Genomic DNA, 12,592 nt, shown 5'->3' on the forward strand with positions numbered 1-12,592 from the left:
CACTGCAATACAACAATACACACAATACAATAATAAACATATTGTTGAATGAATATCTCCCTATATTTATATAATCAGGTTTTCATTGGCTTGAGGGCGACTTCTCTGTGGGGTTGTTGTTGTAAAAACTCAAAATGCTACTGATATATCTATAGATATATCTATAGCTATATGAATGTAGCTACATTTTATGTATAAAAGGCCGCTCGACTACTTGAAAAACAGACTTACCTTAATTTGTTAGACTTGGCTACAAGTAAAGACGACTTGATTTACTTTGGGTACATGTATTAAGTAGAACCACACCTAAAAACACACATTAATTAAGATTTTGCAAAATGCAACAATATGCATGGTCTAATGTTATGCTGCATGCATTTTCCTCCTCTCATGTAGCTTGTAGTATTTTCACTCAAAAACTGAGCATTATTATATTTTAACAACAATAATAAATACGTTGTAAAATGAATACATATGATATTATTATTGTACATAATAAAAGTGCCCAGGCAGAAACACAAAATGAACACTTTTTACAATACACGAAATCAAGGGACCTATGACAGACAGATATAACGACTAATCAAAACGTAACTCCCCATCAGAGTTTGTCCAATCAGAGAGGAGAAACGAATATTGTAGCACCACCCCTCCTTGGAACTTCAAAAAGAACGTCATCCCCTTCATACATTTAACTTAGCATTAGCCACAGCTAGCCGACCGCCCTTAAACGCATTTCCACCGCACAGAAACAAGTATGTTTCTCGTCAGTCAATTTACTGTGCCTACCATGACGTTGGGAGCCTTTCCCCGATGCGGAGACGCGTCGAGAGGGAAGTTAGTCGTGTGAAAGGCAGACTGGCTTCACAAGGACCGCTAGCTACCTAGCTGATGGACGGAAAGAGGCTAATGTTTAAAGAAGCGATAAGCCTATCACAACAAGCCCGGCAGGCTCCTTAAACACAACCTACCTCTGAAGACACAACAAGGACCTAAATAAGACAGCTCATCACCTACAAAAGTAAGTACTTGGACGTGTATCCCTAGACAACGTAACGTAAACACTCGCTATTTTAGTGTGCGGCTTGACAACTGTCAAGTTTGCTAGCTGGCTGCTATTAGCGTCCTCCTAATTGGTTTCGGTTTCAGGAAGACACCCTGAGGTTAATTATACATCAATTAGACACTTTACTAGTGGTTAACGGTTTTGAAAGCAAGTCATAGACACTTTACTAGTGGTTAACGGTTTTGAAAGCAAGTCATTACTGTGTAATTTGCTGCTTAATTGTCTAATATTTCATTGCGATATGAAATGTTTTTAACCACCGGGCAGTGGCTGTTTCTTTTTGTATTTTTATACATTGGACTGATTATGTGCTCATTTGTGTGCAAGTCTTAAGGTTTTCAACCCTCAATGAGGAATTATTATACAACAACAACAATAGTGTATATGAGTAATGCTGTCTTCCATAAATGGCAGCACATCATCTGTGGTATGTTTGTGGTGCCATGTCTTTTTAGCTAAATGCTGTGGTTATGTCATGAAACCTTTCATATGTTAACATTTGTTTTTGTCTGTGGTCTTACTACTTACTACTGCAATCCTGTGGAGTGATTGAGTTGTTGATTCACTCTACTTGTCTTTGTGTTTGGTTTATCAGCTGTCAGCCACTACTACTTTCACAGTCACATTGTTCAGGGCTTTTATTTTGGTTGCATGTACTGATTAACTCAGTTAGGGTTGGGCAATGTTTGAATTTGAAGGGTTATGGTTCTCTCTGTCATTGTTAATTAGGTTAATTACTTGTTTATTGACCAGTTTGTCTGTATTCGGAGGAAACACTTTGGTAATCTCTGCAAGACAATTTCTGGGTAATTTCTTCCAACTTTTCTTGCTCAGTGACGCTGATCACATGACGCCAGCATTCATTTCTTTGCTTGCCGAGTTCACCCAGGTTTAACGGCACGCAGCATATCATGCACTGTCTTCAATATAATCCCCAAAACAACATCAAAGTGAGCCTACTCGCACATCAAGCATGCAGTGTGATTTAAATGCAGTTGGCATGACTTTTACCTGCTCTTTACATAGTTCAACCATTGTAGTGCTTCACTTTGTCCACGATAATCACGATTTCAACAGGCCTTGTGAATTATGATGGATAGATTATGATGATCCCATGCATTCATTTGTGTGGGACAGACCGCCACGATTAAATCTGGATCACCACAGAAGGATTTAATATTACCTTTTTTTTAATGGACTTGGTGCTATCGGAAATGACATAACTTGGCGCTATAACTTTATAAGAGGAATGTTTGAGTGATTTGTTGTCAAAGACTTTAATGTAACATGCAAGTCAAGACAGTTTGAGTCAAATTGGAAGTCATAAGCTTGAAATTTTCTAGTCCTTACCAGTCCTAAGGACCAGTCCTTACTATCTGTCAAATAAAATTCAAAGGGAAAACATGTTGTCTTGCTGGAAATGACGGGCTGTCCAACAGGATTTGTTTACATTTTACAATAAGCTGATCATCTGCAGCAGACAGGAAGTAACCACTATACAGTAAGAGAGGACGCATCTCTCACTTCCCTGCCCATCATCTGATAGACTCCCATCTAGCCCCAGCATTCCCCGACGCCATGGCACTGACAGTGACTGAAGATGCCTGTTCAAAGTGCTCCTCTTCCAGGAAATTGACCGCTCCCGATGCGACTTAGGATGATGACTCATTGCCCTGGCAAGTCGTCCGGCTTGTAAACGCATTAAAGACCTCCATTGATTCGTTATATTTTTTGTAATTCATCCCATTGAAAACACCAAACAAATGTAGCTTATCCACAAAATACACAAATATTTGATGAATATTTTGCAGTTAAGATCAAAGACCTGCCACAAATGACAAACAAATGGCCGCAAAAAAACCAAAAACCGTCCATTTTGCCGTCAAAACACAGCTTTTGTTATTTTACAAATTCTTTTCCAGGGCAGTGGAACCCGTGTTAACGTCCACCTCAGTTAATTTGTTTTTCAGTTATTTTTTTTTACATCATGTTCCCATGTACACAACACTATTGAATTGAAAAAAAAAACTCATGGCAAAACAGGAAGGTGGTGTCTGTGTGGTGTCTCGTTGCCACATAGTGTCTTTTGGGACAGTCACGTCAAGACTCATGTCTTCACCGAAGGTAAAAGCAGGCTTAAATGTTAATTTTTCCCTTTCACTTTTATACAGTATGGATTTCTATGCATTTTTAATAGTTTTCTCCATGTAAAACAATCACTGTCAAACTATGAAAACGTGTTGTGTGTCAACATTTTTGACTAATTGGATTTCCATGAGTTCTTATGGGAAAAATAGATTTGGTTAAAGTACGTTGACCCTTCTGGAATGAATGACGCTAACCACTGCAGTTTCCGCTGGAGTAGTTTACCGTTTGACAGGCTGGCCTGCATGCATTCTATCAGCGACTGGCCGCCAAATTGACTTAGCTCATTAAAACAGCCCTGCTTCTCCGAAAGCTTCAAACCTTCTTGATCTTGTCCACCTAATGTTCAAATAACCTTTTCCCACATCACTTTGACAATGTTAGCCACCAATGACAACAAACGACAACTGAACAAATCTGCCAAGACTCCATAAGAAACAGTTTTAGCCGGGTGTCTCTCTTATCACACGTTGCAAACCACCTGAAATGAATCATTTTGTTGCCGTGGTAATCTCGCATGACTGCCACTCCAAGAACCCGTGTAGCCATGGAGATGTCAGAGTCTGCTGACATCACTTTTACAGATTAGCACTTACATCAGTGTTAAGTTGTTGCGAGTGGGTGTTGCATGGAGTTGCTGCACAGGTGGAAAGAGCCGGCGATTCTCATGGCGTTGCAATCTGCTCGGCAAAAGGTTGTGTTGATGTGTTTCATATGTGTCAGACTTTGATTGCTAATGAATGGAGCATAGTGCATCAGTTTCATGTGATGATTACTCCTGTGATGCAGCTCCGGTCCTGATCCACTCTTTTTTGATTTCTCCAGTCGCCAGCTAGGTGGTCCTACATTAATTGCAGCTTCTGCTGGTTGGAAGTAATGTTCATTTTTGGGGGTGTCACAAGAATTTACGAGATTAAAACGTGACAAGATTTCTTGCTTTAGAAGTAAGATAATAATAAATGAATTAATCACACAATCAGCACCTTGCCGTGTTTGTTCCACAGAACAATAACATGAACAGAGTGAGACCTTGGTCGGTCATACAGTGTCTTCATCTCGATGGGTGGTCTTGTGAGACCGCCAGTTGCTGAAGACGTAGGACTATGCAACATAAGCTTTTAAGATGAATCAGACAATAAACATGGCCATATTGGCATGACATAAGTTGATGTGGTTCCCCCCAGTGTGTACTAATATGTGTGTAAACACGAGGACTGACTTTCACTTAACATTCAGAATGTGCTTTTCCTTTCCTCTGTCCTGTGGTCATCTGTTTTTCCTCGCCCGCAGGCAACCGTGGGTCCCTGCAGACCAGAGCCATGGGTGCCTTCCTGGACAAGCCCAAGACAGAGAAGCACAACTCCCACGGTGAAGGAAATGGCATCCGCTACGGGCTGAGCTCCATGCAAGGCTGGCGAGTGGAGATGGAAGATGCTCATACTGCCGCGTTGGGATTGCCGGCTCCCGGCATGACGGACTGGTCGTTTTTTGCAGTCTACGACGGCCATGCGGGCTCAAAAGTTGCCAATTACTGCTCAAAGCACCTTCTGGAACACATAATCAGCGCCAGTTTAGGGCCCGGAGGGCAGCAGAGCTTGCTGGCTGGTTCAGAGAGCACCACCAACGACACCCCAGCAGTTGTTGCCCCCACAGTAGAGGCAGTGAAAGCGGGGATCAGGACAGGCTTCCTGAGGATAGATGAACACATGCGCAGCTTCTCCGACCTACGAAACGGCATGGACCGAAGTGGCTCCACAGCCGTGGGCATCCTCCTGTCGCCCCAGCATTTCTTTTTTATGAACTGTGGCGACTCTCGGGCCGTTTTGTACCGAAACTCCCAAGTGTGCTTCTCCACGCATGACCACAAGCCTTGCAACCCGCGCGAGAGAGAGCGCATCCAGAATGCCGGCGGCTCGGTGATGATCCAGCGGGTGAACGGCTCGCTGGCTGTCTCCAGGGCCTTGGGGGACTACGACTACAAGTGCGTCGTCGGCAAAGGCCCCACTGAGCAGCTGGTGAGCCCTGAGCCGGAAGTTAACGAGATGGTCCGGACCCCTGAGCAGGACCAGTTTGTGATCCTGGCGTGCGATGGGATCTGGGATGTCATGTCCAATGAGGATTTGTGCGAATTTGTGAAATCGAGGCTCGAGGTCTCGGACGACCTGGAGAGAGTCTGCAATGAAGTGGTGGACACCTGCCTGCACAAGGTGTGTCCGAGTGTCACTTTACTGTTGCTAACACACACACGTTTCACATCATTCCATGTGTGTCTGTTTTCCTCATTTCCCGCCTCCAAGAAGGCAGGAAGAGTGGTCACCATGGTTCGTTTGTTCCATAGAACAACGGCATGAATGGAGTGAGACCCCTTCTCAGTCATACAATATCTTTACCTAGATGTTAACATAGTAAAAATTAAAGTAGCACATTGAAATATGTTTTTTTTTTTAAATACTTTTTTCATTCTACTTAGAAGTAATGTTAAAATCCCGTCCCGTTCTCATAGACCCTACCTTATGTATCGTCTCGTCTTATGTATCATCTCATCTTGTGACACCCCTAAGAACGAAGTGTATCAAAGTGGACCCCCATCTTTCCAATTTATTTCATCACTTGACCCCAGGAACATCGTTACTCCTCTATCCTGCTCTTACTCGGTTCCTCTTTCCTCCCCTCCTTTCTAGGGTAGTCGTGATAACATGAGTGTTGTGTTAGTGTGTTTGCCCAACACTCCCAAAGTGTCAGAGGAGGCTGTGAGGAGGGATGCCGAGCTCAACCAGTACCTGGAGTCCCGAGTGGAAGGTGAGGATAGATGTCTCCTGCCTAAACCGGATTGTTTTATTTTTATTTTGACTGCCTTTTTTTTTAAACACACATTTGCCATTTAAGGCAATTCTGTTTAATCAAATTGTGATATTTCAAACAGGTCTCAGCTTTCCTCTGCCACTCTCTGTTGTCTAACCCACTGTGGCCCAGTTAGATCCGACTCCATGCAGAAGAGACCACCACATGACCTGCTTTTCCATTTCAGCTAACATCCATCTTCCCTCTTGCTTCTCTCCTTCCTTTCTACGTTGTTTTCATTTTATTCTCTCACGATGCACTTGTCCCTCCTAAGAGCTGTAAAGTTGTTTTTTGTTGGCCGATTTGGTTCTAAGCTCTTTACTCTGGCAACAAGGACTCTCCGCTACGGTCACATAACACAAATAAACTGATTTATTGGCAACTCATGCAGCATTTACATGTTGATGTAAATGTTTGACTCCATGCACGGACAGACTGGGAAAACAGGGAGAAAGGGACAGGAATGCTTTAGGCCAAGCATTTTACTGGCCGCTTGCCACCATCAACTAACTTTCTGCCTCCATCTTTCTTCTTGTCCTTACTTTCTCTCTCCTCTTATGTCTGCCCCCCCCCAGCAGCTGTGCTCTCCTCTAATTAGCATATATCTCTGCTGTTGTTTTCAGAGATGCTCTCCCGGCCGGCCAACGAGGGTGTTCCCGACCTGGTCACGGTGATGCGGAACCTGTCCGTTGACAGCAACATGCCCTCTCTGCCACCAGGGGGCGGCCTCGCCAGCAAGTAAGTCACAAGGCGTCCTAAAGGTGTATGTTTTAGTATGACACCAAAGCAGCATGTATCTGGGGTGTCACAAGACTAAAACGTGACAAGATTTCTCGCACTAAATAAATAAACAAAGTAATTCATCACACAAGAAATGTAAATGAACTTGTGCCGCTGTGAGCGAGTGTGTGGTGAAGCGAGTCGCTAGTCACCTAGTAGCTAACCAGCATCGTGTGGTGAGGTGAGAGTACGCCATTAAAGTGGTGTATAGTGTAACAATGTTAATGTTGCTGCAGCTTGGTTAATATGCAGATCACATTATGTTAATGTAAAATGTTTTTTTTTTTCTTAAGGCTTTGAAGGCGTAATAGGTGCACCCCATTCTTAGCTGCCTCTTTTTAGCTGTTTTTATATCTTTAGAATGCACAGAAAGATAGACATGTGTCTACATAAGGAATTTGTTTTTCTTTTAACATGAATTGTTAATTGTATTGTATAGCCCTGTGATTGGCTGGCGACCAGTCCAGGGTGTACCCTGCCTCTCGCCTAAAGACAGCTGGGATAGGCTCCAGCACCCCTTGCGACCCTCGTGAGGAAAAGCGGTAGAAAATGAATGAATGAATGAACTTGAGGGTGATGAAACAAGTATTAATGTCAAGGCTCTGTTGGCAATCAAGTGCAGTAAACTAAATTGCCTTGTTGATAGTAGTTGTAGTAGTAGATATAGTGTTTTTTTAGACATACAGTACATCCACGCTGCCATGCCTTTTTTTTTTTACATTAATTTTGTGCTTCTGCCGTTCATCTTTCAGACGCAGCGTGATTGAAGCAGTGTACAACCAACTAAGTCCATACAGAGAGGAAGAAGGGGTCAGTACGATGCTATCAAAGCTTTTGTCAAGTCTGCACCTCACGTTTAGACGACATCCTTAGCTTTGCTATTTCACTCTGAAAGGCGGTCATATTTGTGTGTCAGTGACGTGCAGTCAGGGGAGGCAAAGGAGGCGGAGCCTCACCTGTCATCATGAAAAATATACCGAATCATGATAACAGCGAAGAGGTGGGGGCTTCTGGGATCTGTCTGTAGAGAGGAAAAGGTACCAACTTAATGGGCGACATGTATTAACATAAAAAAAAGGAGTCGGCGCCTCACCAGCCATGAACCTTACGCACGTCACTGCTGTGTGCGTGTGCGCACGCACACTCAAAACGGCTAGGTCAGCATCCCTGTTGTTAATGTCAGTGTTGTATTGTATAAAATTTCTTTTTGCTATTTTTTGCTGCTAGGTCACTTTTTTTCCAGTGAGATCATTGCACACCTCAATGTTCCCGTTGCATATAGGGACTAGTTTGCTTCCATTCCCCACCCATTCCACACACCCACTTTCAGCTATAGAGTTACAAGAGAAGGAATTTGGGCACCTACAGTATGTCCAGGCCAAAATTCTACTAAGTTGCTTTTAAAGAAAGGGTTCACATTACACTTCCCTGGTAAGGCTTGGTAAAATTACCTTCAGCATAATCAATCACTGTTCGTAGTGTGCTTTATTTATTTTATTATAGAGTGTAGAGTATCTGCTGAAGGACATATTGGGTGTCTACACTCACAGGTTGAGCTTCCATCATTAATGATATCTATCCATACATCCATTTTCTTTGCCGCTTGTCCTCATTAGGGTCATGGATGAGCTGGAGCCTATCCCAACTGACTTTCTAGGCGGGGTACACCTTGGACAGGTCCACAGTCATTCACAGGGCACACATACACAAACAACCATGCACACCGATGGACAGGTTAGAGCAGGGGTGTCCAAACATGGGCCACACACATCGGAAAAAAAAAACGCATCTCAGCTCTGCGATTATACAGTTGATGAAAAACCTTATTATAAGTATGGTCTTTGCTCTTAAAATAAGGTCGTAGTATGGCACCCTCACTTTATCGTGCTTTTTAAATGAATGAATGATTGCTGTTTTGTGGTTAAATATGTTATTTAATTATTATTATTAGTAAATCTGAAATTATTAGCATATATTACAAATTTTACATTTTCTTGCCCTAAATTAAGTATTTTCAAACATAAAAATGGCTAAATGAAGTAAATAAACTGAATATATAAATACAAGGGAGAAGAGGCGTTCCCTTGTTTTTCATGTAGTATTCCACATTGGCCACTAGGTGTGGGTGTTTGGTGAGACGGGCACAATAGTGATAACTTCATAATAATAATACCGCTACTGTTGGGATCTTAACTCACGACAAGCTAAAACTCAACTCTGAACCTCCGACATCACTTCCTGCCCTCTACACATCTGTCTGCTCGCCACTAAGGTCCACCAGGGAACACATTCACTGTTACACACATAAACAAGGGTTTTATTTACATCTTAAATGGCTTCTTTACTCTTATTATTATTGGGTGATAATATTGGGACCAATTTACCATAATAAACGAGTGCCTACATAGCCACGAAACATCGTAACATATAATAATAATAACAACGAAATAATAATGTCATCATATTTGGACCAATGGAGTGAAATTGGATCATTTCCCACAACACACTAATGTGCCACGACACTGGCCGAACTCGGATGCTTTAGGGGGAGGAAGCTGGAGTACATCTTTTGTATTGAAGGTGTACCTAATGTTGTGTCCTTAGAGGCGCAAACGACCACATTAGGGCGGTAAGTGCACACGTAGAGGGATGCACAGAGTGTCTAACTGTGTCTTCACCCTCTGCTTAACGCAGCCCTCCTGTTTCATTTGGTAAGTGATCGCATATATAAATGTTTTGCCCATCCCCCTTTCTCCCCCCCCAACTTCCTCTCACCTCCACACATGTATCTTCACAATTAACAGTCTTGCAGGCATGTGGAGTGGCCACCTTCTCTGTCCCCATCCATGTCCACTCCTGCGTCTTGTATGCCGACAGCGTCCACTGTCCAAAGTTTTTTCAGGTCCCTTTTTATGTGACAAAACACGCATGCACTGTCCGCACACGCATGCACCGCCCCCCCCTCATTGCGGGTCGTTTCACAACAGCAACAATCCCCTGTCTCTATGTGGTTTTCACTTCAACAAGACCAAGAACGTTCTTGGACCTTTCCTGCAGGCCTGAGAGACTACCAGCTGAAAGTGTGCCCTGGCTTTACTTACTCTGCTTTAACCTTTCATTTGTGTTCAGGTAGAAAGTGGGGAGTGTAACCTCTCTCCGTTATCGACTGTGCTCTCTTTTCCTTCTAATCTTCTTTTCTATTTTGTTTTTTTTTTTTCTCCTCCGCTCGCCGGCGTTCCCCTGGCAGAGCGGCGCCGACCTGGAGAGTCACTGGTAGACGTTGACAACAACTTCCTGATCTGCCGGGTGGATTTAAAACCGAAAAGCCGGGGAAGAGCTGGTCTCGGATCACAAGTGATTTCTTTACATTTTCCCCACGCTGGAAGACCACAAGAAGATGTCCTGGTGGGGAACACATGGGAGCAAGTCTCTTTCTCTCTCTCTCTTTTTTTTTTTTTTTTGGGACTGTTCTGAATACATTTGGGCTCCCTGTACCCACTTCCTGAGATTTCTTGAAGAACCTCACACCACCTGTCCGCCATTTCCAAAAGCAGCCTCTCCTGGACCGCTACTAAAAGGGGCCTAAGGAGTGAACTTTAAAAAAACTACTTTAGGACCTGAATAGCCATTAAGTCCAAAGACCTGCTGGCTCAAAGAATCAGTCACACGCCCGAACACAAGGGGGCGCTCACTGAAGCTCAATGGAATTTGGCTGGTTCAAAGTGATGTCAAGCCGGTGTGGATCCTTTTGCACGTGCTTCCTCCTCAACTCGCCACTTGATCAGTATTCACGCGACCCGAAACACCCGGTTGTCATTCACAATAGTATCCTTTACAAGTTCTAATGATAATGATAATAATAATAATAATAACACAGAAGTGTACATTTTGAGTGAAATGACAGCCACGTGGCCTAACACGGTATGCGCCTATGTGATTTGTCTGTGTGCATACGTGCTACTCACACAAACCGTATTCCCACACGATGACGTTCCAAAGACTCAACACGATCCTGCTTGTGCTGCCAATTTCCTTTTGTGATTTGTAAAATCAATAAATAATGCCAAAAACATCATTTTCAACTCTTGAAATTTTTTGCTTTTTTTGTATTCCAACGCTTGAGCTCATATTATTTTGTTGTTGTGGACTTTATGGCATACAAACGTATTTGAGGTACCTCGCAAATAGGGTCGGGCGATATTTTTTTTATACATATATAGAGTACTGCTATGATAAAAAAATGAATTATACCGGTATAAATGATGAGCGTAAACAAGCAGAGTTGATGACAACGCCCTACGGCGGCTGATATATAAGATGAATCAAATGCTGTCATTGTAAGGAGAAGGAACGTTAGTGTGGGGAAGCATTTACTGGCGGACCTCCGGACCTTAACGGGTTAAAAATCCACTCTGATACAAAAAATGTTTTTCTCCAATTAGCAGTATGGTACAGTAAAAAAAAAATCCTACAAAATTACCATTATGCTCATATTGGGCGCTATGGATAGAGTTGTGGACTCCTATGATAACCCCCAGAGAAAGCTTTCTAGAGCTTCCGGATTCTGCACCTCTTTCTGTAGTGTTTTTATTGATTTCCTGCTTCCCACCTAAACGGTTTGTTTAATTTATTCCACCTCTGCTGTAATTGGTCTCACTTCCAAGCGCTCCCGAGGACCTCCGCATATGTTGACCCGCATTTACTAAGGGCAGGCAATCTGCAGCCCATATAAGGAAGTCCGGCTCGCATTAACCTCAGTAGAACTTGTTGTTTTCATAAAATACTGTGAAAACGAGCATGCAGAGACACCCAAACCTCCAAATGACGCCTGGGTACAGTTTTTTGTGGATTAGGGGCTGATGCTCATTATTATTGTCATGGTTACTTATTTTGGGGATGACTGGGTCAAATGACTTGTATATTCCAACTTATTATCAGGGACGTAAATGAACCCAAATAAAAACATAATGTGAAATAAACCATAAACCCAATGAAACACCATTTTGCCTGTCGCCATGAAACGTGTGTGTTGTGCTCCTGCATGTGATCTCTGTGCAGGATAATCTTGCAGAATGTTCTGTACCAGGACAGGAACCGCTATGGGGAAAAAGTCTCCGCAACCATTGAAGATGAAGATAGGTAAAAGTCACTCGGTTTGAAGGTCAGGGGAGGTGTAGCTCCCAGGAGACGCACATGATGTTGGTTAATAGTCTTTCAGTCTTGTTTCTGTTCTTAAGTACAGTACAACAACAAACAGATGGTGCAGTATAACTATGTTTACAGTAGGGATGTCCAAAATGCAGCCTGGGGGCCAGCTGTTTTTTTAAACGGCCATCCGAACATTCTAAAAAATACTAACCAAAAAATGTAAACAAGAAAATAAAAAAAACAACAGCAAACATAAAAATCAGTACTTTTTTTAGAGTGTGAAGACAAAATATTATGAGAAATAAAAATAAATAAATAATAAATAAATAAATAAAAAAATACATAAAGTTGAAATATTAAGGACTTATAATTTTTTTAAACCGTCAAATAAACAACAAAGCATAAAGTTGCAATTTTTTCCGGAAATGTGGAATGGGTGAAAGTTACAATATTATTATAACATAAAAATAATAATATAAATATTATGAGAATAAATACATATTATTATAAGAATAAATACATAGGAAAAAGTATCAGGGGAAAAAATTTGAAAAAACTAACAAAAAGTGGACTATGAGAAAAATCTTTATACTAAGCCATGTTGTGATGCAG

At 42.2% G+C, this 12,592-nt stretch overlaps 1 protein-coding gene across 5 annotated transcripts; it reads left to right on the forward strand.

The window, feature by feature from the left end:
- The first annotated feature begins 640 nt into the window (after positions 1-640).
- On the forward strand, positions 641-10,907 carry ppm1ba (protein phosphatase, Mg2+/Mn2+ dependent, 1Ba). 5 transcript variants are annotated; one of them, XM_058058967.2, is made up of 7 exons: positions 641-1,021; positions 4,502-5,418; positions 5,893-6,010; positions 6,676-6,790; positions 7,585-7,642; positions 9,527-9,543; positions 10,080-10,907. In XM_058058967.2, coding segments are annotated over exons 2-7 (1,197 nt in total). In that variant the 5' UTR covers positions 641-1,021; positions 4,502-4,530; the 3' UTR covers positions 10,081-10,907. The 5 variants fall into 5 exon arrangements, 4 of the variants coding, with proteins under 4 accessions (XP_057914950.2, XP_078643467.1, XP_057914948.2 ...); XR_013625110.1 differs by having other exon boundaries at positions 7,585-9,543; XM_078787341.1 differs by having other exon boundaries at positions 9,527-10,907.
- Positions 10,908-12,592: the final 1,685 nt, after the last annotated feature.

The sequence above is a fragment of the Doryrhamphus excisus genome, linkage group LG20 (genome assembly GCF_037039965.1).
Source record: "Doryrhamphus excisus strain RoL-2023G ecotype Guam linkage group LG20, RoL_Dexc_Guam_v1.1, whole genome shotgun sequence".
In the NCBI taxonomy this organism is placed as follows: Eukaryota; Metazoa; Chordata; class Actinopteri; order Syngnathiformes; family Syngnathidae; genus Doryrhamphus; species Doryrhamphus excisus.